The sequence below is a fragment of the Nomascus leucogenys genome, chromosome 4 (assembly GCF_006542625.1).
Source record: "Nomascus leucogenys isolate Asia chromosome 4, Asia_NLE_v1, whole genome shotgun sequence".
NCBI classification, from domain to species: Eukaryota; Metazoa; Chordata; class Mammalia; order Primates; family Hylobatidae; genus Nomascus; species Nomascus leucogenys.
In genome coordinates, this window is record NC_044384.1 from 106,913,504 (window position 1) to 106,940,368 (window position 26,865).

Sequence of the window (26,865 nt, forward strand, 5' to 3'; positions counted from 1 at the left end):
GCGAGGCGCGCACCCAAGAGCCTGAAGCTACACAGCATTAATCTGTAGAAAGCCCTGATAATTTCCCCTCAAATGTTTTATTTTGAAAATATCAGAGTACAGAAAAGTTGAAAGTATGGCACATTGAATACCCGTATTTTCCATCTGGACTCAACAATGAACATTTTGCTATGTTTGCCTGATCTCTCAATACATACTTAAAATCATTTTTTTGAAAGTTGTAAACATCAGAACACTTCATTCCAAATACTTCAACACGCATCCCTTAAGATTAAGAATATTCTTCAAACTACCACCACCGTCACAGGTAAGAAAATTAACAAAAATTCCCTAATATCATCTAATAACCAGTCATATTCAAATTTCCCAACTGTCCTAAAACGTGTATTTTATAACTTTTTTTCAAATCAGTTTCACACACTTTAGTTGGTTATGGCTCTTTAGTTATGGGTTTTCGTTGTCATTGTTGGTTTTTACTTTTTATTTTGAAATGAGAGAATCACAGGAAGTTGCAAAGATAGCACCCTTCACCCACTTTCCCCTCATGGTTAACGTCTTACATAATATGAAAAAGGAAATCAGCATTGGTACAGTATGTGTGTATAGGTATAGCACCTATAGATTTGTGTAACCACCACTACAATCAAAAGACGCAAGTGTTCCATCACCACAAGGACCTTTCTGGTGCTACCTCTTTATAGTTACATCCAACCCTCTCCCCATTTTTCCTCCCACCATCCCTAACCTTTGGCAACCATTAATCCATTTTTCATCTCTATAGTTTTATCATTTTGAGAATGTTATATGAATATTTTCATACAGAATATGGCCTTTTGTGATTATTTTCACTCAGCATTAATTCCCTTGAAATTTATTTGAGTTATGGATATCAATAAGTCAGTCAATTTTATTGCAGAGTAAGAAGTATTCCATGGTAATACATAAACCACAATTTGTTTTAACCACCTAAGGAAGGATATATGGGTTGCCTACAGGTTTTGACCATTACAAATAAAGCTGCTATGAACATTCGTATACAGGTTTTTGTGTGAACGCGTTTTCATTTCTCTGGGATAAATGCTCAGCAGTGCAATTCCTGAGGCATGACATATACATGTTTGGTTTTACAAGAAACTGCCAAATTATATTCCAGAGTGGCTGTACCATTTTACAGTCCCAGCAATGTATGAAATCCTGTTTCTCTTCATCCTTGCCAGCAGTTACCACCATTAAAAAAAAAAAAAAGAAAAAAAGTCAAGCTATTCTGATAGGTGATATCTCACGACTTCACTTTGCATTTCCCTCATGCCTAATGATGTTGAACATCTTTTCATTTGCTTATTTGCTATCTATACTTCAGTGAAATGTCTGTTTTTTGCTTATTTTCTAATTGTATTTACTTATTACTGTTAAATTTTGAAAGTTCTTTATGTAGTTTACATACAAATACTATGTTGGATACGATTTGCAAATATTTTTTCCCAACCTGTAATATCTTTTCATCTTTGTAAAAAGGTCTCTTACAGGGTAAATTATCTTAATTTTGATGAAGTCCAATTTAAAAATTTTTTTTCCTTCTAAGGAGCATGCTTTTGAGTCATCTGAGCCTTCTTAGCTCAGTCCTAGGTCCTGAAGTTGTTGGTTTACTGCCTATGGATATCCAATTGCTCCAATAGTATTTGCTGAAAATGCTATCCCTCCTCCATTGAATTGCTTTTGCTCCTGTCAAAAATCAATTGGCCATTTATGTGAGTCTATTTCTGGTTCTTAGTATCTAACGGCTCTTTAGTATTATCTTTTAAAAACAAGCCTCCTCATCCATGTTTTAGACCTTTCATATCGAAATTTTCATACATACACAAAAGCAGAGAATGGTATAATAAACTCACAGCAGACTCAAGACAGCTTGAACAATTTTCACTCCCCTCTCTTTTTCATCATAATAATATTTTGAAGAAGAATCCAGGGCAGCTTTCTTATACAATATTCCATGTTCTGGATGTGTCTGTTTCCCGTGGTGTCTTTTATTTGTTCCTCTGCCTCCTGTATTTCCTGTAACCTGGCAATGAGGTCCAAGAAGCTTGATTAAATTCAGGTTGAACATTTTTCAGCTTATTACATCACAGAAGATGGCACGTTATGTGGGCTGTCTCAATCTAAGCAACGTGCCATTTTGTTACTCGGTGAAGAGGTAAATGACAGCATTCTCCATTGTTAAAGTATATATGTCCTTTGTAATTATTATATAAGCTGGGGTGATTCTTCAACAACATGGATGAAGCATTTTTATATTCATTATCTCATAAGAACTTTGTGAGGTAGATATTCTTCCTCCTGTTTAACAGATGAGGAATTCAAGGCTCCAAGAACTGAAGAGATTTTTTCTGAGGCAGATGGCAAAACCTGACCCCCATCCAGGTCTTAAGACTTTAAGCCTTAGGCCCCTTCCAGTTTGCACTCTTGGCTACCTTTCACTCTAATGAGGAACCAGCCCCCAATAAACTGTGGGGTTTGAATTAATAACATTTATGATAATCAAAACACCACTTTAACATTATTAAAAAACACAATCTTCATATTCAAGTATTACTCATAGTCCAGCTACATAAACAGAACTTTGAGAATTACAACATAAAAATTACCAACTCAAGAATATAGACTGAGTTAAACCCACAACTGTACTCAAGGGCACAGAATGGTTCACAGGGGGTAATGGGCACTGACTGCCCAAAAGTGGATTCTCCATTGGCTTAATCAGTGAAGAGCTTGGCTCCATGTGAAAAATTTATGTCCCAGTAAATTTAATGATGGGACAGAACGTTGTTTCATGAGTAACAGGCTATCATTTGGCAGCAATGATGAAATATTGATTAGAATTCACAATGACTGTGGCAGGGATCATCAGTTCAACTGCTGGGTCAAGGATTTTTTCCCCTCTGAATAGGGAAAGCAGGGTACCACTGCCCTTCCATTTTGACACTCTCCGTCTGTTAAGTTTCAAATTCAAAAGCTGGGAAATAAATTGTTTTCCTTGGCATCACTGTTAATGGCTGGCCATAACATTTTTTTCCATACACATAAACTAGATATATAATCTATTAACTCCTTTAGATATTTTAAAAGGTAAATTTAAAAAATTATTCTTACAGCACTAAATTCCAGTTAGCTATTCACCATACTTCCTCTTATAAAAATGAGTATCTTTTAGGTTCGTGGAATCCCCCATTCTAATATTGACTTAATACACAAACTTACATGATCTCATGTTCTAAACTTTTACCATAACCTCTTTTATCCAAATTTATTGACAACTGAATGACTTCAAAAAGTACTTTCACAAAGATCCTTTCACTTAACCCTCACGACAACCCTGTGAGGTAGGTATCATGTCAACACTTGACTGACAGGAAACTGAGGCTTTAGAGGCTGACTTAATAACATTGCATGGCCATTAAGGGAAAGCCAGGAATCAAAGGTAGGTCTTCTGATTTCCAGATCCAGTGCTCTTCTTAGGTTGTCCTCATCAGCAGACTCTTGTCCACCCAACTCCACACCTGACATTCTGGATCATACTGTCTGTTCAGGTTTTCTATAGCAGTGACACTATCTTTAAAATGCATACTATACACATTTTAAAAAACAATGTCCACTTTTTATTATTAAATTTTTAATTTTATTAATAAATTTATTTTTATTTACTAAAGATGGGTCTCCCTGTGTTACCCAGGCTTGTCTCGAACTCCTGGGCTCAAGTGATCTTCCTACCTCGGCCTCCCAAAGTCCTGGGACTACAGGAGTGAGCCACTGCACCCAGCCCATGTCTACTTTTTAATACAAAGATATTGTTGCTCTCATTTACAACTATGTTATTAGATTTGGATTATGTTTTTGTAGACTTGAAAGTTGAGATGAACTTTATTTTTTCAGACAGAGTTTCGCTCTTGTTGCCCAGGCTGGAGTGCATTGGTGCGATCCTGGTTCACTGCAACCTCCACCCTGCTGGGTTCAAGCGACTCTCCTGTCTCAGCCTCCTGAGTAGCTGGGATCACAGGTGTGTGCCCCCATGCCCTGATAATTTTTGTATGTTAGTAGAGACAGGGTTTCACCACATTGGTCAGGCTGGTCTCGAAATCCTGACCTCAGGTGATCCACTTGCTTCAGCCTCTCAAAGTGCTGGGATTACAGGCATGAGCCACCAAGCCCGGCCTATTAACTTTCTTCTATATGCTACTCATTTGTCTAGTAAAGAGTAAATAATAAACTTTTTCCTTAGAAGAAATATGTATCATTTGTCCAACAGTTACTTAAGTAGGCAGGGATTCTATTCCATTTTACATATGACACTAGATTTTCTGAATTTCAATCTTGGACTCATTGGTGTTTTGTAGCCAAGAGAATTCCCCAATGGTATGGATTTTCTGTTGAAGATGAAGGTTGGAAGTCTGAGAGACTTCTTTTTCAGACACATGACATTCACAAGGTTTTTCATCTGTGTGGATTTTCTGATGTACAGTAAGGTTTTTTCTTTGCCTAAAAACTTTACTACAATCATTACACCCATAGGGTTTCTCCCCTGTGTGAATTCTCTGGTGGCCAACTAAGTTCCTCTTAGAAGTAAAGGATTTCCTACACTTCTCACACTCATAAGGTTTTTCCCCAGTGTGCATTCTCTGATGTACAACAAGGTTTTTATTCTGACTAAAGTCTTTTCCACACTCATTACATTTATAAGGTTTCTCTCCAGTATGGATTCTTTGATGTACCATAAGATTTCTACTAGAGGTAAGGACTTTCCTACATATATGACATTCGTAGGTTTTTTCTCCACTGTGAATTCTTTGATGTTCAATCAGGTTTCTGTTGTAGGTAAAACCTTTTCCACACTCATTACATGCATAGGGCTTCTCGCCAGTGTGGATCCTCTGATGGGCTATAAGGTTTGAGCGGTAACTGAAGACTTTCCCACAGTCATTGCATTTATAAGATTTTTCCCTCGTGTGAATTCTCTGATGTCCAATGAGGCTTTTCTTCAGAATGAAGCATTTGCCACACTCATCACACTCATAGGGTTTCTCACCACTGTGGATTCTCTTATGCTCAATGAGGTTTCTGTTTGAACTGAAAGCTCTTCCACACTCACTACATTCAAAAGGTTTTTCTCCGGTGTGGATTCTCCGATGTACAAGCAGGCTTGAATTGTAACTGAAAGCCTTCCCACAATCCTCACATTTGTAGGCTTTCTCTTGTGTATGGAGTTTCTGATGGACCATAAAACTTTTGCTCATAATAAAGGTTTTCCCACACTCTTGACATTCATATGGCTTCTCCCCATTGTGGAGTCTCTCATGGTCAATGAGGTTTCTGTTTGAACCGAAGACCTTACCACAATCTTTACATTCATAGAGATTCTCTCCAGTGTGGAACCTTTGATGTAAAATGAGGCTCTTCTTCAGAATAAAAACTTTCCCACATTCATTACATTCATAGGGCTTCTCCCCATTGTGGAGTCTCTGGTGGTCAAAAAGGTAAGCACTTTGAGTAAAGGCTTTCCCACATTCAGTGCATTTATAAGGTTTCTCTCTGCTGTGCATCCTCTTATGGTCAATGAAGTTTGACTTAGAACTGAAAATTTTCCCACACTTTTTACAACCAAAGGTTTTCTTTTCTGTGTGGACTCTCTGATGTAAGAGGAGGCTTTTGCTTCGAATGAAAACTTTTCCACATTCTTTACACTTGTAAGGGTTCTCTGTACTGTGGAGTCGCTGATGGTCAATAAGATAAGTGGTCTGAGCAAAGGTCTTTCCACATTCATCACATTTATAGGGTTTTTCCCCAGAGTGGATTCTCTGGTGCAGAATGAGGCTCTTCTTCAGAATGAAAGCTTTCTGACACTTATTACATTTATAAGGTTCTTCCCCTTTGTGGAGCCTCTGATGGTCAATGAGGTAAGCATTCTGAGAGAAAACTTTCCCACATTCATTACACTTATAAGGTCTCTCCCCTGAATGGCGCCTTAGATGTATAATTAGGCCTGAGTGCCTATAGAAGCCCTTTCCACACTCCTTACACTTATAAGGTTTCTCCCCAGTGTGGATCCTCTGATGGTTTAGAAGGTAAGCACTTTGAGAAAATGCTTTCCCACATTCATTACATTTATAAGGTTTCTCCCCTGAATGGTTCCGTAAATGCATTAGAAGGCTCGAACGCTGAATAAAGCCTTTTCCACATTCCTTACATTTATGAGGTTTCTCACCAGTGTGGATTCTCCGATGGTTTATAAGATGGGAGATTTTATTAAAATGTTTACAACATATATCACATTTATAAAACTTCTTTCCTTCAGTACCTATTAAACTTTCAGAAATAGCTGAACTGAAAGTCAAGTTGTCTCCTAATTCCTTCCACTTCTGGCCTTGTTTCTCTGGTGGAGTCCTTTTCTTCTTGTCTCGTTCACAAAGGGAAGCTTTCTTCACTGTATCTGCCCTTTCATCTGTTTCATTTCCCCACTGACTTGCCAAAACTTGCCATTCACACTCTTCTTCAAAATCAAGGACCTGGGGAACACTTCCTTGAAGTCTTTTTGATGTTCCTTTATGAGAGTCTGCTCTTTGAGAACTACTTGGCTTTGATGTCACCTCCTCATTCTCGGTCATGGTCTCCCATTCTGGTAAAAGGAATTAAAAATGCAAATGTTACCATGTCCCTGTGTTTGGAAGAACAGGATCTTCAAATGACTTTAAAACATTCTAGGAAGGCACACTTTGATATGCATACAAAAAGGAGAAACTTTTCATTAAATGAAGGTACAAAGAATAATGCTACACTGACAAGATGCTGTAAATGGATTAACATACAACTCAGGTTGAGACATTTTTAAGTGCTTTGTCTTCAGGAAGCAGATAGAAAAATACAAATAATGCTGAGAAAACAGAAGCAAGGAAAACCAGAGAGAAAACATAGGATCTTATGGAGGTGGTTCATATCTAAGGAACTTGGATAGAAGAGCAAGAACCATTGGATTAGAAGTAACTTTCTTTATTACTTTCTTCATGTTAGAAAGATGGAAACTTTAAGGGAAGGAAAATATATGTAAGGGCTCTCAAAGGCAATTTTTAATTTTTGAAAAGTCAAAGGCATGAATACTTTTTAACTGGTTGAAAGCAATTAACCAACAGAAAAGAAATCCCTTGAAAAGCAACTTAATTCTTAGAATTCATATATAACTCCTACTCCGTTTAAAATTAAGAAATGGAAATTTTAAAATTCATTTTAAAAAGCCAGGTCTGTTATGAACTCCCTTAATTACACATAAAAGGTAAGAGAAGAAATACAGAAAGAAAAGGGAAAATAGAATAAAAGTATGAAAACATCTGTAAAATGATGAGGCTGAACTAATCTCCAAGGTTCCTATCTACTCCAATATTCTCAACTATTTAAAAATATGAACAGTATGAAAATGTTTTGGAAGTTTACTTTCAAACTACCCAAGTGTGAGAGAAATTATGAGCCAGTTCCCCCAAACTGTCTAATAAGTAAAGTCATGTGAATAACAGTAACATCATCTTCTCTTTGAATATAACAATACTTTTCTTCTATCTAAACAGAGAGAGAAGAGAAGAGTGCAGCCATTTTATTTCATTACACATTTCTTTAAGATTATGAGAGGATGAGGATGGCAAAGATCCAACAAATATTAACTTGAACTACAGACATTCTTAGGTCAGGCCCTCATATCTCATCTCAACTGCCCTTCTCTCCAGGACTCAGGCAGGACTGCCAATCACACTACCCAACCACCTGGCTGCAGGGATGGGTATGTGTCTTAAGCCTATCTAATGCTGGTACTTCAGTTTCCCTATTCACAGTGAGGTTTCAAACATAAGGAGAGGCTGGGCACAGTGGCTCATGCCTGTAATTCCAGCACTCTGGGAGGCTGAGGAGGGCGGATCACTTGAGGTCAGGAGTTTGAGATCAGCCTGGCCAACATGGTGAAACTCTGTCTCTACCAAAAATACAAAAATTAGCTGGGCATGGTGGTGCACACCTGTAATCCCAGCTACTCAGGAGGCTGAGGTAGGAGAATCACTTGAACTGGGGAGGTAGAGGTTGCAGTGAGCCGAGATCACACCACTGCATTCCAGCCTGGGTGACAGAGCAAGACTCCATCTCAAAACAAAACAAAACAAAACAAACAAAAAACAAAGAGAATGCTGACGGAGGGGGGGCTGCTTCTATATAATGAAACAAACTTTAAGGAAATGAAGTGTTACAAGTAGTTAAACTGAGATGGAAAATAGTTAAGAAATTAGCAACTCTTGTATCAGTAGCTAATTAGCTGGTTAAACTATTTAATGTTTTTAGCTTAGGAATCAGACTATATATGGGCCTCTTGAGCTTTTTAAGACTTTGTAGACTACAAAGTCTTAAAAAGCTCAAGAGGCCCATATATAGTCTGAAAAATGTCAGAATGATAGAGGGAGCTGGTTACTTTCCATAACTTTTGGTGAATGAAGCCTGCAAGAAAGAGACACAGGCTTTCCTACCACTAACACCCCCCGCCTTTCATCTGCCCTAATCTATGCATACCTTCTGTCAATGACCTTTCCAATAGGTAAATTTGATCCTGTCACTTACCTGCACAAAATACCTAACTCTTCATTGCCTACAGGACAAAGCAGAAATAACCACTGGAGTCAAAGAGATATCTTCACCCACTGCCTGTTTTTCTGGTATCAACTATTGTCAGTATCTCTTATGCCCCTAGACTCTAGCCACAGTGAACTACATGCAGCTGCCCAAACATGTCATTTCTTGCCTATCACTGCCCGTGTCCTTTCCTCTTCCTGAATTGCTCTTCCTCTTTCCAACTCACTACCCAAGCCCGTACCTACACCCTTTAAAAACTAAGCTCTAAAGTCACTCTCTGGACATTAACATTGATCTTAAAAAAATAAAAAGGAGTATAAATGATACTATCAATGATACTGTGCCAATAAATTAAGACAACTTAGATGAAATAGGCAAATTCCTAGAAAGCCACAAATTACTAAAACTGACTCAAGAAAAAAATGGAAAATCTGAGTAGGTCTACAACAGGGAAAGAAATTGAATCAGTAATTAAAAAAAAAAATTACCCCCACCACCTGCCTGCACACAAAAAGCCCAGGCCCAGGTTGCTTCACTGGCAAATTCTACCAAACCTTAAAAGAATACCATTTCTTCACAAATTCTTCCAATAAACAGAAACATTTCCCAACTAATTCTATGAAGCCAGTGTTGCCCCGATAGCAAAACCAGACATAACCATCACAAAAAAGAAAACTATAGATAAATATAGCTTATGAATACAAACATAAAAATCCTCAACAAAATGCTAACTAACCAAATCTAGCAGGACATAAAAAGAATTATACACCATGACCAGGTGAGATTTATCACAGGAAAATAATGTTGGTATAACACTAGGAAACCAATTAATGTAATACACCATATCAACAAAAGGAAAAACAAAAACCACATCATCATGACAATAGATAAAACACTCCATGGTGATAAAAACACTCAACAAAGTAGAAACAGAATTTCTGGCCAAGCACAGTGGCTCATGCCTGTAATCCCAGTGCTTTGGCAAGCCAAGGTAGGTGGACTGCTTGAGGCTGAGAGTTTGAGACCAGCTTGGGGAACATGGTGAGACACTGTCTCTACAGAAAAACAAACAAACAAACAAATAATTAGCTTGGTGCGTGCCTGTGGTCCTAGATATGTGGAGGCTGAGATAAGAGGATTAGGAGGATTACTTCAGCCTAGGAAGTTGAGGATGTAGTGAGCCGTGATCGCGCCACTGCACTCTAGCCTGGGCAACAGAGTAAGACAGTGTTCAAAAAAATTAAAATAAATTATATTTCGTGGTGAAAGACTGAATGTGTTCTCTCTAAGGACAAGAACAAGAAAAGGCTGTCTGCTCTTGCCACTTCTAGTCAACATATACTGGAGGTTCTAGCTAGAGCAATTAGGCAAGAGAAAGAAATAAAAGGCATCCAGATTGTAAAGGAAGAAGTAAAATTATCTCTCTTTGCAGATGACAAAATCTTGCATATAGACAATCCTTAGAAATCACTAAAAAACTATTAAAACTAATAAATAAGTACAGCAAGATTGCAGGATACAAGCTCAACATATAAAAATCAGCCTGACATAGTGGCACACACCTGTAGTCCCAGCTATTCAGTAGGTTTAGGCTGAGGACTGCTTGAGCCCAGGAGCTCAAGGTCAGCCTGAGAAACATATAAAACCCCATCTCATTAAAAAAAAAAAAAAAGTGGTATTTCTATGCATTAGTATGAAATAATCCACAAAGAAAATTAATAAAACATTTATAATAGTCTCGGAAACAATAAGATTAGGATAAATTTAACAAAAGAAGTGAAAAACTTATATTCTGAAAACTACAAAACATTATTGAAAGAAGCTGAAGGCCTAAATAAATGGAAAGAAACCTCATGTTCAAAGATTAAAAGATTTAACATTGATAAATGGCAGTACTCCTCAGACTGATCTACAGATTCATTGCAATCCCTACTAAAATCTCAGCTTGCTTCTTCAAAGATATTGACCAGCTGATACTAAAATTAGATGGAAAGTGAAGAGACCTAGAGTAGCTAAAACAATCTTGAGAAAGAACAGTTGGAGGACTCACACCTTTTTATTTCAAAATGTACTATGAAGCCAAAATAGTAAGAGGGGGTGATACTGACATAAGGGTAGATAGACATATAGATCAAAGGACTAGAATTGAGACTTTAGAAATAAACCCTGATATTTATAATCAACTGCTTTTTTAAAAGGGTGCCAAAACAATGCAATGGGGGAAAGCACAGTCTTTTCAACAAATGGTGCCTGGGATAAATGGTGCCACATGCAAAAGAATGAAGATGGATCCTTATCTCATACTATATATAAAAATTAACTCAAAATGGATAAAAGACCGAAATGTAAGAGCTAAAACTTAAAAGAAAACATAGACATAAATCTTCCCAGCCCTAGATTAGTGATAGTTTCTTAGACATGACACCAAAAGCAGAAGCAACAAAAGAAAAAAAAAACTGGAACTCATCAAAATTAATGACTTTTGTCCTTCAAAGGATACCATCAAGTAAAGAAAAAGTCACCAGGCCCAGTGGCTCATGCCTGTAATGTCAGCACTTGCGGAGGCTGAGGCAGGAAGATCGCTTGAGGCCAGGAGTTCAAGACCAGCTTGGGCAACACAGTAAGACTCCGTCTCTACAAAAAATTTTTAAATTAGCCAGGCTGGTGGGGTGCATTTGTAATCTCAGCCACTTGGGAGGCTGAGGTGAGAGGATCGCTTGAGCCCAGGAGTTCAAGGCTGCAGTAAGCTATGATCACACCACTACACTCCAGCCTGGGCAACAGGGCAAGACCCCACAGAATGGGAGAAAATATTTGTAAGTCATATATCTGTTACGGGACTTATATATAGAATATATAAAGAACTCTTACAACTTAGTAATAAAAAGACAAATAACTTAGTTAAAATATAGACAAAGAATCTGAATAGACAGTTTTCTCCAAAGACATACATATAGTCAATAAGAACATAAACAGTTGCTTGACATCATTAACCATCAGGGAAATGCACATCAAAACCACAGTGAGATATCATTTCAGACCCACTAGGATAGTTAAAATAAAAAAGACAGATAATAACAAGTGTTACGGATGATGTAGAGAAACAGGAACCCTTATACACTGCTGGTAGGAGTGTAAAATGGTGCAGTTGCTTTGGAAAACAGTCTGGAAGTTCCTCAAATGATTCAATACAGAGTTATCATAAGACCTAGCAATTCTACTCCTAGGTAGAAATGAAAACATATATCCACACAAAAAATTGTACACAAATGTTCATAGCAGCATTATTCATAATGGACCAAAAGTGGAAGTACCTAAGTGTTTATCAACTGATAAATGGGAGATATATCCATTCAATGGAATATTTGGCAATAAAAAGGAATAAAGAACTGATAGCTGACACAACATGGATGAGCCTTAAAAACACTACGCTAAGTAAAAGAAGCCAATCATAAATGACCACATATTGCATGATTCCATTTATATGAAATGTTTCAAATACACAAATCTACAGAGGTAGAAAGTAGATTGGTGCCTGCTAGGGCTGCATTGGAGGAATGAGTTAGGTGAAATGAAGGTGGACTGCTGAAGGGTTCAAGGTTCCTTTTGGGGTTGACGAAATTCTTTTTTTTTTCTTTGAGACAGAGTCTTGCTCTGTCGCCCAGGCTGGAGTGCAATGGCATGATCTCGGCTCACTGCAAGCTCCGCCTCCCAGGTTCAAGCCATTCTCCTGCCTCAGCCTCCCAAGTAGCTGGGACTACAGGCAACCGCCACCACACCTGGCTAATTTTTTTGTATTTTTAGTAGAGACAGGGTTTCCCCATGTTAGCCAGGATGGTCTTGATCTCCTGACCTCATGATCCACCCACCTCGGCCTCCCAAAGTGCTGGGATTACAGGCATGAGCCACCACGCTGGCCGCAAATGTTTTAAAATTATTGTGGTGATGGTTGCACAACTCTGTGAATACACAATAACCATTGAACTGTACACTTTAAATGGTGAATTTTATGGTATGTTAAATATACCTCAATAAAACTGTTATAAATCTTTCCCTCCTGGTGGAGGAACTGGGAACCATCCACCTCCCCCTCCCACTGTCCCAATCCTTCCATCATTCCCAGGCTCCTATGGGCTCACATAAACTTATGCACCCTTTTATTATACAGAATGTGCCAAATTGTATTCTAACTATAAGTGGAAATGTTTATCTCTCCAATTTGAATGTACTTTAAGGCAGGGGCTAAGCCTGACATGGGAGGTACTGAATATTTTTTAATACTTTCCTTCAAGTTTTAGTCCAATCTCCTAAATAAACATATATAAATATTTTACATACTGAAGTAGTATGTACAAGTTATCTGGGAGTCTGCTTTTCTACCACAGTTTATCGATGCATGAAAATTGAGTACACAGAGTTGTCATAATATTTGATAGTGTCATAATATACTGTTAGGTCAAAACACCATGCTCTGCTTAGTACTTTATCTTAGAGAATTTGTTTTGCCCAACTTTTAACCATCATAGTTACCTGGGACTATTTTTAGACATATAACTTTTATTTTCTCTTTCTGAACCATTTCTTTAATGTATCTCAAATCAGAGTTACTAAGTCAATGGGAATAAACATTGGGCATCTGCTTGCCCAAAGCACCAACAACATTGGAGTGCACATTTTTTTTTTAAATTTATTAAAGTAGGTTCAAGTTTCTTTTTCTTCAAAGAGCTAGAATAATCAAGCAATTACATTATTTTATTGTTTTTTTTTTTTTTAGTTTAACTCTTAGACCTATCTGGAATTTATTTTAGTGTACAGCTTGAGGTATGGGTCCATGGTGAGTGTTCTTCATAAAATTAGCCAATTAATCCATACAGTCTATTTTAAAATTTTTAGGAAAGATTGATTATTGAGTAAATAGCTTTGGAACTACTGAAAGCTACTTGGGTTAAAAAACAAGCTTGGAGGGTGGTGCATGCCTAGAGTCCCAGCTACTTGGGAGGCTGGAGTGGAAGGTTTGCTTGAGGCCAGGAGTTTGAGGCCAGCCTGGGCAGCATAGTGAGACTGCCATCTCAAAAAACAATAAAACCCCTCCACAAGATGTCTATGTCATTCTATGTATCAAGATAAATTGATAAATATCAAGACGGATTAAAGCTTAAATGTCAAAATAAAATGATAAATAAGAAAATACAGCTGGGTATGGTGGTTCACACCTATAATCCCAGCACTTTGGGAGGCCGAGGCGGGTGGATCACCTGAGGTCAGGAGTTCAAGACCAGCCTGGCCAACATGGCGAAACCCCATCTCTATTAAAAATACAAAAATTAGCTGGGCGTGGTGGTGCATGCTTGTAGTCACAGCTACTCAGGAGGCTGCGGCAGGAGAATTGCTTGAATCCAGGAGGCAGAGGTTGCAGTGAGCTGAGATTGCGCCATTGCACTACAGCCTGGCTGACAAGTGGAAACGCCATCTCAAAAAAAAAAAAAAAAAAAAGGAAAATACAGGTGGATTTACAAAATAATTTTATGAGGAAAAAGACCACTAAGACCATAAAGGAAAATACTGCTAAGTTTGACAACATAAAAGATTTTCTAAGGCTTAAAAAAAATTAATAAATAATACTGAAAGGCAAACAAATGGGAAAAACATATGCAACAACTGACAAAGCATTAGCAGTAGTTCTATATATAGGAAGTATATGAATAGGAGTAAAATGACCAATAAACATATGAAGAGATTTCAATCACACTAATAATGAAAACATGAAAAACAAACAAACAAAAGATGGTATTCTTCATCTACCTAGCAAAGATTTAATTAAAAGACTGACCAAATCATGAGCATATCCAGGGGAAATTGGCTCTCCTGTGTGCTCTTTCTGTGGGAGTTTAATTCAAGTATCATTGGTAGAAAATAATTTGCTAATATGTATCAAAGTATAAAATCTACAGACTGTTTCACCCACCACTGCCACTACTGAGATACTAAAGGATACAGTCTCAAAAGTGTGAAAATGTACAGTTTAAATTATTAAAGACAATAAAATAAAGTTGCTAGGTACAAAATTAACACACACAAAAAGTACTTTCATATATGCAGATGACAGTCAATTAGAAAATAAAGAAAAGACTCCAATTCCAAAGAATAAATATTACCAGAAATATGCAAGATCTAGGCAATTTTAAAACATGCCTGATGCATACAAAGGCAGTACAGAAAAAATGGAATGTTATGTAATGTTCTTGAATAGAAACATTCAGAATCATAAAGCTGTCAATGTAAAGCATGATACACAGACCATGCAATACTCTGCGGCCATTTAAACCGATACTGTAAATCTGTATTTCAGTCAAAGTTAGTTCCTGTGGCTGATTACCCAGTTCTGAACGTTGATTTCTCCAAAGAGAATTCTACTCTTTTCTTCAAGTTCCAGTATAAATGCTACCTCCTTTATGGCCTTTGCTAATCCCTAGGAATGAAACTGATTGCCCCGTTTTCTGCATTTTCGTCACACGAGGTTTATGCCACTCTTGTACCAATTATTTTACTCTGCCTTGTATATTTAATATTTCTGTAATCATCTCCTAAACCATCGCAAGCTATTTAAGGGCAGAATCACATCATTTTCACAGCTGTACCATGATAGGTATTTAACGTTTGCTGGAAGCAAAAATGGCTAAAAATTTTTTTGAAATATTCTTTCATTATTTATCAAAGAAATCTATTTTAGAATATATATTATAACTTTAAAAATATATTAGCAACAATTTAGAATTGTGGGATTACTCAGTACAAATGAAGGCAGAGCAAAAGGAGTGTTCTTACACACCACTTCTAAGAACTGAGAGGACAGGGATCGCTACAGAAAGTAATTTGGCAATATGAAGCAAGAGCCTTAAAGCCATTCAAACACTTATGCCCAGTAATTGTACCTCTAAAAATAATAAAACATTTTAGAAGGCCTTAGGCACAGAGACAGATGATTATTACAGCAACTATCCAAAATAAGGAATGGCTGACTGAATTATGGTACAAATCACATAGCCAATATAGATAATAACTGCAAAGAGTTTGTAACATGTGAGAACACACACAAGGAAAGCAAGCTATAAAACTGTGCAGACACACACATACACACATTTGAACAATGTAAAAAACCCCTCAAACATACAGAAAAAACAGAAAGGTAATATATCAAAATGATAATAGTTATCTGGAAATAGCGATGTTAAGGAAGGCTTTTTTTCTTCTTTGTAATATTCGGTGTTTTCCAAAATATGTATACGCTACTTTTATAATCAGAAAACAAATAAAGGCTGGTGAAATAAAGGTAAGCATCATAGAAAGAAGAATCCTTACCTAGGGAGGTCACATTTCCATAATTCTCCAGCATCACATCCCAGTACAAGGCCCTCTGGATTGGGCCCAGACATGCCCATTCCTCTGAAGTGAAGCATACTGACACCTCCTCGAACATCACCAACTCCTGAAATAACAAGTGTGTGTGAGATTACCAATGCCCAGGAACTTGCCTGTCAACAGGTTCCCTTCACTTCTGGGGAAGGGATACGCTGTGAGGCCATGAGTGCATAACAGACATCAGGGAGACATAAGGAGATCACATGTAAAGTCTGCCTTCCAATAGCATAGACCTTGATTTAGAAATGGGAACTGACTGGACATCGAAGCACAAGGATGACAGAGGGCACTTCAGCCACAGTTACGCTGTGCAGATGGGAAGGAAAGAGGATGCAAACCTTACCTGGGGCTGGGCTGTTAGGAGCATAAGTGCCATTAATTGATTTCTTGGGTTCTCTTCCTGGGAAAGGGCAGAAGCTTCAGGAGCAGGAGAATCTGAGGAAGGAGAAAAAGCTGCATATGGGACCTACAAACCTTTTCTGAGTGACCCCACTTGCAGAGCTGGAATAACACAAAGAGTAGCAATAAGAATGATACAAGGCAGGGCACGGTGGCTCACACCTGTAATCCTAGCGCTTTGGGAAGCTGAGGCGGGTGGATCGCAAGGTCAAGAGATTAAGACCATCCTGGCCAACATGGTGAAACCCTGTTTCTACTAAAAATACAAAAAAATTAGCTGGGCATGGTGGCACATGCCTATAGTCCCAGCTACTCAGGCGGCTGAGGCAGGAGAGTGGCTTGAACCCAGGAGGTGGAGGTTGCAGTGAGCCGAGATTGCGCCATTGCACTCCAGCCTGGCAACAGAGCAAGACTCCGTCTCAAAAAAAAAAAAAAAAAAAAAAAGGCCCGGTGCAGTGGCTCACGCCTGTAATCCCGGCACTTTGGGAGACCAAGGCGGGCGGATCACGAGGTCAGATCGAGACCATCTTTGCCAACATGGTGAAACCCCGTTTCTACTAAAAAAAATATTAAAAAACTAGCTGGGCATGGTGGCGGGTGCCTGTAGTCCCTGCTACTCAGGAGGCTGAGGCAGGAGAATGGCGTAAACCCGGGAGGCGGAGGTTGCAGTGAGCTGAGATCGTGCCACTGCACTCCAGCCTGGGCGACAGAGTGAGACTCCGTCTCAAAAAAAAAAAAAAAAAAAAGAATGTATACAAGGTCAGAGGGGCCCAAGAAAAAAGGAGAGAACAGAACAGCAGAAAGAAACTGGCACTGTAAGAGACTCCTAGACAGGGTAGCAGAGGAAGCAACTCCCTGGAAGTAGGGGGATGAGCCACAGAAAGGGTCCTGGAACAGCCCAAAACCCAGAGCACTGAGTAAATACCATGCTGAGGATCCTGGAGGTTGAATGCCACTAGGTCAGTGGGAGGATGCAGGCAAATTTCAGCTGCTATGTGGCTGCCAGGAAGTACAGGAGGAAGTGTTGTTCCTGGGGCACTCACCGCCTTCTGGAGAGTGTCCTGATCCTGGACAAGGACTGGAACCTGGAAACAAGTAAAATAAGCTAGCTCTTCTTGTTCCTTAAGAAAATGGACTCACCTAAGCACTGTGGACCTCTTTCTGCCCACAATTTAGAACTGTGAGATCAGAGAGACCCACCTCAAGTATGGAGCATCAAAACAGCAGTAAAGCTTTGCATTGAGAACAATGGAGCTGCCCTCGAGCCCCACTCATGGCACTGGTGACCTCTCCCAGAGGAGACTGTACACAACGGTGGGAACAGAAGCCAGACCTGGGTGTGGGTTAAGGAGGGAATGGGAAGTAATAAGCAGTAATTAAGAGCATGGATTTTAGCTTCAGACTTAGTTTTAGATCGGACTTCAGTCACATCTCTTCTACTTATTTACCATCTACTTATTGATTCCTTTACCTAGCCCTTTGTGCTCAAATACAACTAACACTAAAATTGGCACCAAGATACTTGGTTTTGCGGCCAGCTAGACGTCTGCCTCAGTTTCCTTATCTCTCAAATGAGGATTAGTAATTTGTAATGAAATATATAGCTCTAAAATTGTTCACGTTATGATTAAAACAAACAAGCCCATCCTTAATGCCACACCCAAGTTTGAGTTATGATTCAGACGTCTTATACAGAAATGTTTCTAGTGAGCTACAGATGTACAAAAAGAAATCTCACACACATGAGAGGCTACATTAAGATCCCAATCTAATGGTCAAGGATATAAATCTTATCAGAAGCAAATATCTTAATCCAGTCCCTTGGCTTGCAGATCCCTAGTAGGGCACACAAGAGGAGATCTTACCAAGATTTGGAAAGCTTCATTCTTGTTATGCTACTGCCATTTTATTTATTTATTTATTTATTTAAAGACAGGATCTCACTCCATCACCCAGGCTGGAGTGCAATGGTGTAATCATAGCTCACTGCTGCCTCAACCTCCTGGGTTCAAGTGATCCTCCCACCTCAGCCTTCTAAGTAGCTGGGACTATAGGCACTCGCCACTACATCTGGCTAATTTTTAAATTTTTTGTAGAGATGGGGTCTTCCCATGTTGTCCAGGCTGGTCTTGAACTCCTGGCCTCAAGTGATCCTCCCACCTCAGCCTCCCAAAATGCTGGGATTACAGGCATGAGCCACTGTGCCTGGCCTGCTATTGCCTTTTATACTCTAGGCTTACATCACCATTCCAAACAGAATTATAGAAACAATACATACGCTTCTGTTTAGGGAAAAACTTATCAACATTTCTTCTTCAGGTTCTTGGTCCAAACTCAGCATTAGCAAGCATTACCCAAGGGACAAAACAGAGTCAATGTTTTTATGCTGCTTCTGAGTTGGACCCAAAGACCTCAACATAAATCCATTTCTCTACAGACATATTCTATGGTCTGAATACTCATGGACTTGCTTTAATTATCATTAAGGTTGCTAGTGTGCTATTAATTTTTAATGAGAATCACAAGATCACCCTCTAGCGTAGCCTCAATTCTTTCCTTCCTTTCATCCCAACACCCACCGCCCCTCCCCGTCTTTCTCACTTGTATTGCTGGTCCATCAAGGTCTTTCTGCAGCTCCTCTACCAGGGCCACAGCCTCCTCGCCACTTCCAGGGCGATGGAGCTGTACCCAGGTCCGAATCTCCCCAGGCAGGATGCTCAGAAACTGCTCCAGCACCAGCAGCTCCAGGATCTGTGCCTTGGTGCGTGCTTCTGGTCTCAGCCACCGGCGACAGAGTTCCCTGAGCCGGCTCAGGGCTTCCTGGGGTCCAGATGTCTCGTGGTAACGTAATTGTCTAAAGTGTAGGTGGGAGGTCTCCCAAACAGAGGAGCTACTTCCTTGGAAGCTGGTTCCCCACTTCCAGGTATCATCCTTCCCCTTCACAAGGCCCTCCTGTCTCAGAGCACTGTGGGCCCAATTTTCTCTTGTCATTGTTGTTTTTTGAAAAAGCCTCCTCTCCAGTCCAGGTCTCCTTAATCCTTGACTTCTTCCTTACAGCTTGGAGAGTATCATCTACAAGACCTCAAGAAATCATTGTTAAAGTTAGCCCAGAGAAACAACTGAGCTTTCCAGGCCCCAGTCAGCTCCCAGTAATAAAGAGAACCTTTGTGAGTGCAAGGTTCCAGGCTCTAGGGTGCTTCCTCTGACAGAAACCCCCTGCCTAAGGCTCTGGGACACAAACACTCACGTTACCCACGAGACTGCTGAAACCAAACACATGAACTTCCTTTGGTCTTTGTTCACAGGATCCCTTCAGCTAATTACAATAGACTCTTTACCACTCTAACAATGAGCATCCTGACTACTCCTGTGTAACCTGGAACAAATACCTCACTTCTGAGCCTTAGTTCCTTAACCTGTAAAATAGGGATAGTAACAGTTCCTACCTTATGGGGTTGTCATGAGAATTTGATGTATAATACATTTCAAGTTTTTGAACAATGCCTGGTATATGGGTTTAAATGTTACTTATTACCCTTCTGTAACTAGCACTCTTTCCTATGTTCTCCAGAGTTAACAAGTGATCATTAATCATGATACATATGAGAGAAAATCCTAACCACCTCCTCAATTAACAAAGAAAGGATGAATTAAGTTCTGTGTAGTTTTGCTCTACATGCCTTTAATTCTCTGAAAATTGTTCTTTCTGTTAATCAAAATATTTGGATAAATTTGCCTTTTCTTCTTTTCCTTTCATATCTAGTCCCACCGATGGATAAATATGAATAGGGTTTTATTATACAGAACTTAGACTTGCTCTCTAGAAATCATCTGTTCTTTAGAAATAACGTTTTTCTAATTATAAAACCAAAAATTTATAAAACCAGAAAACACGCAAAACCAGAAAACAATCACTGCTATTATTGTGAACTATGTCCTTACCATAGTTTAATTACCATAGATTAATTCTAACTTTCCGCTATTATTAATAAGGTCACAACGGCTGTCCTTGATAACAAATGTTTAGTTACATCTCTGCTTATTTCTTCAGGATAAACTCCTAGGAAAAAATTGTTGGGCTGAAGGATAAAAACATTTTTAAGCTTTTAAGGGTATAACAGTTATATCACCATCAGTGACATATGAAAACATCCTCTTTATTTGAACACATAGACCCTTAAAGAGAGCTTGCTTATAACAAACAGGGGAGCCAGAAATATAAACATAATTTCAATATAATGTTTAAGTACAAGTAATAGAGAACATAAAACTACAGAAAGGATTCATGAAAGGAAATTTTTTTTTTTTTTTTTTTTTTTTTTAAGATGAAGTCTCGCTCTGTCACCCAGGCTGGAGTGCAGTGGCATGATCTCGGCTCAATGCAACCTCTGCTTGATGGGTTCAAGCAATTTTCCTGTCTCAGCCTCCCAGGCAGCTGGTACTACAGGCTTGTGCCACCATGCCCAGGTAATTTTTGTATTTTTGGTAGAGACGGGGTTTCGCAATGTTGGCCAGGATGGTCTCAACCTCTTGACCTCGTGATCTGCCTGCCTCGGCCTCCAAAAGTGCTGGGATTACAGGCGTGAGCCACCGTACCCAGCCATGAAAGGTACTTTTGGATTGGGCTTTTAAGGAAAAATAAAAGGATCATTGGACTACGAGGAAAGCCATTCCAGGAAGAAAGAAACTATTTTCAAAAGCAAGGAAGGGCACATAACTCTGCGAAGGAAGACCAGAGAAGGAAAGTAAAATAAACTTCAGAGGCAAGAGTGGAGGAGTAGAGCAGAGAGGCGAACAGAAGTTAAATTCTAACTACTGCTCTTGAGAGGCAGTATTCTGAGGAGATGATCCTGTCCTGTAAGTGAAGTGATTTTACTTACATTTCAGCATTAAAGAGGTTTTACTTTACATTTTTCCTTATTTTTAAAAATAGTAATATATTCACTTGGTTCAAAATTTAAAATTGTAAAATGCATACTGTGTAAAGTTTCCTTCTCCGTTAGCTTCTTTTCTATCTTTCCAGTTATTTCCGCATATGTGTGTGTACACATATTGTTTTCTAGTTCCCTTTTTTTCACAAACGGTAGGACACCATGAATGACGTGCTACATTTTCCTCTTCTCAATAATAATATGTTTTAGAGATCTTTCCTGTCAATACACAGCCCCTCTCTGCATTTTTATGGATGCATAGATATATCATAATTTATTCATGCCAGCACTGATGGAATGTTTGGGTAGTTTTTCGATCATTTCTTATTACCAACAATATAACCATGAATAATCTTGGGCATACATCAGTTTGGATGTGTGTAGGCATATATAAGAAAAATTCCTTGAAACAGAATTGCTGAGTTAAAAGGTATATGCATGTATAATTTTGATATTGCCAATTTGACCTCATTAGGATTGAACCAATTTAAAATTTATACTCCCATCAGAAACAGCTGTATGGGAGTGCCTTTCCTCACTTTCACCAATATGGTTCTCAAAGTTGGTGCTCTTTGCCAAATTTTTAACTTGCATTTTGAATGAATTAATATAGAGTCATTTGTATATTTTTTAAAGTAACTATTAATATATTTTGCCCATGTTTCTATTGAGGTATTGGGTCTTGTTAATTTGTACACACTTTTATCACAGGAAAACTAGTCCTTTGTTTACAATGGCAGCTGCAAATTTTTCTCAGTTTGTCAAGTGTCTTTGTGACTATATATGCCATGTGACTTTGCTTAAAGTGTTTTTTGCCATGCAGTCAATCTTTTACGACTTCTGTGTGCTGTACCACAATTAGAAAGACCTTTTTCACTCTGAGCATGAAGAGAGTCTTAAGTGGTGTCAGGACTCTATTAGTGAGAAATGGTGGGGGTGGGAGGGCTGGGTATCAAGAAAGGTCAGTTAGGTTTTTGTAACAGTCTAAACACATGACTTAAGTTCTAAACGAAGTAGGAACTTACTTATCCCCCAGTAGGGATAAGGCAATTGAGAAAAACTTGGCAGTCCTTGGTAACTGATCTGGGGGTGATGGAAAGGAATTTTTAAAAAGAATTTTGAACAATTTTCAAATAACATAAAAATAACAAATTCTTAAACATACGTTTTATTTGCTTCTCACAAAAGGTTTTCAAAGCAAAAGTTAAAAAGAACAAAAGGATCAGAGGAGCGAATCCACTCAAGGCCACTTAGCTAACTGAGACATGGGAGCAAATTCTGAATTCAGGGATTCTAATTCCAGAAGTCCAAAACAATTCCATCTACGAAGAAACTTATGAAACCCAAACAACCCAAACTGTTCTAAAACAACAGTTTCCAAACACCAGTCCACGACAAAGCTTTAATCTGGTAAGCTGCAAAAAGAGAAAACCAGTAACAATCGTCCCTGACAGGTTGGCAATGAGTGTGTGTGCGTGTGTGTGTGCAAAGGCCAGCATTTATTCTGAGTTTACGGTCTTAATACTTTGTGTTAAAATGTATTGCCTGAAGTAATGTTGGTATGGGTGGTTTCAAGTCTGAGTTTTTCAAGTTTGATTTTTAAATACCATTATATTACAAAACTAAAAGACTAAAAAAGCTAAAATCGTTCCACTCCTTAAAACAAACAAAAAAATCCGTCCTCAAGAGTCGGGCGCCACCGGTATAAGGAAACCTCAGAATGTTTCTGTGGATTAGCCTCAGAGAAGACTGAGGAAAAGCAGAAAGGCCTGAGCTGAGGGAGCAGGCTACTGAGGCAGCTCCTCCTCAAAGCGCCAGCGGAGTCCGTTAGACGGGAGCACCGGTCCACAAACATACACAGACTCGGAGCTGCTGTCCTCAGTACCTCCCCCGGGCCGGCTGCGTGCCCAGCCGAGACCACGACGTCGAACCCCAACACGGAGTTGGGGACGGACCATGCCGGGGGTCAGGGCCCGGGAGGGGCTGCCGAGGGCTGTGCAGTCCCAGCAAGCTCAGGCCCGCGTCCCGGGCCGCCTTCCCTGCACGCCCACCCGCCTCCGAGCCCACCCCGCTCACCGGGGGCTCCCGCTGCGGCTCCAGCCTTGGGTACCGCCGCCTCGGCGCCAGGCCGCTAGGAGATGACACAGGAACGAGCCCTTGCGGCAGCCGAGGCACACAATAATGGCCGAGCCGAGGATACTGCGACTTCCGGTTGCACCCCGCCCCTCATCCCGGATCTCTAGGAAGCCACATCTCTATGGTTCGTTTCTTTTCCCAGAGCTGGGGAAGAGAGGAGGAACTCCTCAGCCCTTGGGTACTAGTGTTCCTTACATCAAACAAGAACTGGCCGCTGTTTCAGACCGGAAGGGTGCAGAGATGAAAGACAGGACCCAGGGTCTCAGGATGCTTGTTGCCTCCTAAGAGAGTTGGACATTTCTGTTTTGATTTGCATTTCAACCGAGGTTGATAGGGAGTAACCTTCACGTCTGAATGACCTGGTAGGTGACTTTTCTGGTCTCTTCTTGAACTTACGCAATTCTCACTATAAATAATAACATGGCTTATAAATCACCCTCTTGTGAATTCGCTTACTGTGGTGTATCTCTTGCCCACATGATGACATATTGGAGCTATGATATTAAATAGTAATCAAGTTGAAGGTGCAAGGTAATGTGCAAATGGTAGGGACATCTCTCCCCTGAAAGAAGAGGTTATTCTAGCTGTCCATCACCCTGGGTAAAGTCAGGTGTATATAAAGGAAACTGTAACTCTGATCCTCTCTTTGGTCTTCAGTCTCTTAAGTTTGGACTTCTGGAATTGACACCCTTATATGGGACTATGGCTGGAACAAGTCTCCGAAAGGGCAAAGGCCATGTCTGCATGGATCCCATGTATTTAGCACCTAGTACAAAGCCGAAGCCATATAGGTTGTAGATGAATGTTTATTCAATGAGCAAGGTTCATGTTATTCTGTTTGTCTTTTTTTTTTTTTTTGAGATGGAGTTTCACTCTTGTTGCCCAGGCTGGAGTGTAGTGGCGCAATCTTGGCTCACTGCAACCTCCACCTCCCGGGTTCAAGCGATTCTCCTGCCTCAGCCTCCCGAGCAGCTGGGATTACAGGCACGTGCCACCATGCCTAGCTATGTTTTTTTGTATTTTTAGTAGAGATGGGGTTTCACCATGTTGGCCAGGCTGGTCTCGAACTCCTGACCTCAGGTGATCCACCCACCTCGGCCTTCTAAAGTGTTGGAATTACAGGCGTGAGCCACCGTGCCAGGCTTATTCTGTTTATTTCTTTATGTTCTCTCCTGGCATTCATTAAACAACATACTTAAACTTCAGCCTTGATTCATTCACTCATTCAACTACTGAGTACTTACCATATGCCAAATACTGTTCTGGGCACTAGGGACATAAATAAAGAGGTAAAGTCTCTGTTCTCATGGAGCTTACATTTCTAGTGGGATAAACAGAAAACAAATATAAAAATGTGTCAGGTGGTGGTAAATGCTAAGAAATGTGAAAGCTGATCATAAGAATTGGGTCATTCTTGTCATATCTAATAAAATAAAGTTGAGAAATTAGCTGGGGGAAGCACTCAGGGTACAAAACATTGCTCCAGGAATGTTATTCTCTGTGAGCTCGACTGCTGAAACTGCTTATTATAAGCCAAAACCAGTTTTATCTATAGCTTCTGAGATAAGTTGCTGCAACTCTAGGACTAATTTTGCCCACTGCAGTTGCTCACCAGTTGGAGCTTGCCAGCTCCCCACACCCTTACTAGTGCCAATGAACTTTCTCAAAGAGCAATATGTAACATTCCTCCTTTTTGTAAAACCTCTAACCTTCTCTTTGTTCTTCAGAGAGAGCACCACTTTCAGTTCAAGCCAGAGACTATCTCTCTGAGTTTGTAAACTGATGTTGTGAATAAAACTTTCTTTTCTTTCTTTCTTTTATTTTTTGAGATGGAGTCTCACTCTGTCGCCCAAGCTGGAGTGCAGTGGCGCGATCTCAGCTCACTGCAACCTCCGCTTCCCGGGTTCAAGTGATTCTCCTGTCTCAGATTCCTGAGTAGCTGGGATTACAGGCGCACGCCGCCAAGCCTGGCTGATTTTTTGTATTTTAGTAGAGATGGGGTTTCACTGTGTTGCTCAGGCTGGTCTCAAACTCCTGAGCTCAGACAATCCACCCGCCTCGGCCTTCCAAAGTGCTAGGATTACAGGTGTGAGCCACTGCGCTGGCCAACTTTCTTTTCTACTATCAAGCCATCCTGGTGGTCCTTTGGATGACTTAAAAAAGGATAAGGAGGACCCAACAAAGGAGACTGAGAAGGAGCAGCCAATCAAGTAGGAAGAGAAGAAGGAAATAGTACTTTATGGGTCTCAAAGCATGAATGAGTAGATTTTGAAATATTGATCAATGTGATTGCTGTTCCCCCTACACTAAATTATAATTTTACTTGTAAACCAAGGCTCCCTTCTCCTCCCCTGCCCTACCTAGGTAGACAGGAGTTAGACGCTATGGGACTGGAAACAAAAGGGACAAAAACTATAGTGAGTTAGGCCATTAGAAGCCTTTAGTAAGGTGAAAAACATTCTTGCCTTGCTGGGAAAGAAGAAAGGAATGGGAGGAACCAAAATGACCAACTAGACTATGGACCACTGACCAGTGAGCCTGTAATCATTCACACTCCTACTAAGCAATGGTCTGGAAGCATGTAACCAAAGAGTTGTCAGCTGGTAAGGACCACCAGTTGCCAGTGGCCAGCTCAGAACCTCAGTTTTGTCACTCAGTTTGTGCCCTGAGATTCTGCCCATCTGACAAAGAACTTGAAGCACCCTCCCCACTGCCCCAAGATGAAAGACTTGGTAACCTTGTGGAATGATGGTGATAGGAAAGGAACACCGTATCTTTGACCAAGGTGTAACTATACAAAACCTGTTTAAAGTGGGCCAGAGCTCTGGGACAGTGGTATAATACAACACACAGCATTTGTTTTACATACACACACATTCCTGGTATTTAAAATTCCCAAATGTACAGGTGAAAAAAACTAAGCAAACAAGAAATAAATGGGTTTGAGATAGGCATATGAGAAGAGGCTGGAAGCAGAGGACTGACATTTCAAGATGGGCTAAGATCTTAGACTATTGATCAACTAAAATGGAAATCCCAGTCTGAATGGAAAGTTTGTATTTCTCATCTTTCTATAAAACCCCACTTTGCCAGAGTTGTTTTTAATGCAAATTGGAATGTGATTGACCTATGACCAAGGATTATATGTATATAATATATATGGCTAAGAAATCTCAAGACATGCAATCTGAAGACCCAGGAGAGCGGAAGGTATAATTGTAGTCCAAGAACTATAGGCCTGAGAAGCAGAAAACTGCTGGTGTAACTTCCAGTCTGAGTCCTAGTCTCAATCCAAATGCGTTAGTCTGTTCTCACACTGCTGTAAAGAAATGCC

The 26,865-nt window shown here is 39.8% G+C and overlaps 1 protein-coding gene across 8 annotated transcripts; it reads right to left on the reverse strand.

Annotated features, from left to right (window-relative positions):
- Nucleotides 1-58: 58 nt before the first annotated feature.
- Nucleotides 59-25,392, reverse strand: ZNF197 (zinc finger protein 197). 8 transcript variants are annotated; one of them, XM_030811994.1, is made up of 7 exons: nt 23,472-24,373; nt 19,066-19,536; nt 17,390-17,549; nt 16,409-16,500; nt 16,006-16,132; nt 6,347-6,664; nt 59-2,059 (listed from the first exon to the last, which is right to left on the reverse strand). In XM_030811994.1, the coding sequence occupies exons 2-7, from the start codon at nt 19,453-19,455 to the stop codon at nt 2,025-2,027; spliced, it is 1,122 nt and encodes a 373-aa protein (XP_030667854.1). In that variant the 5' UTR covers nt 19,456-19,536; nt 23,472-24,373; the 3' UTR covers nt 59-2,024. The 8 variants fall into 8 exon arrangements, with proteins under 8 accessions (XP_030667854.1, XP_030667850.1, XP_012354670.1 ...); XM_030811990.1 differs by lacking the exon at nt 23,472-24,373 and adding an exon at nt 24,776-25,392 and having other exon boundaries at nt 59-6,664; nt 19,066-19,545; XM_012499216.2 differs by lacking the exon at nt 6,347-6,664.
- Between the last annotated feature and the right edge of the window lie 1,473 nt (nt 25,393-26,865).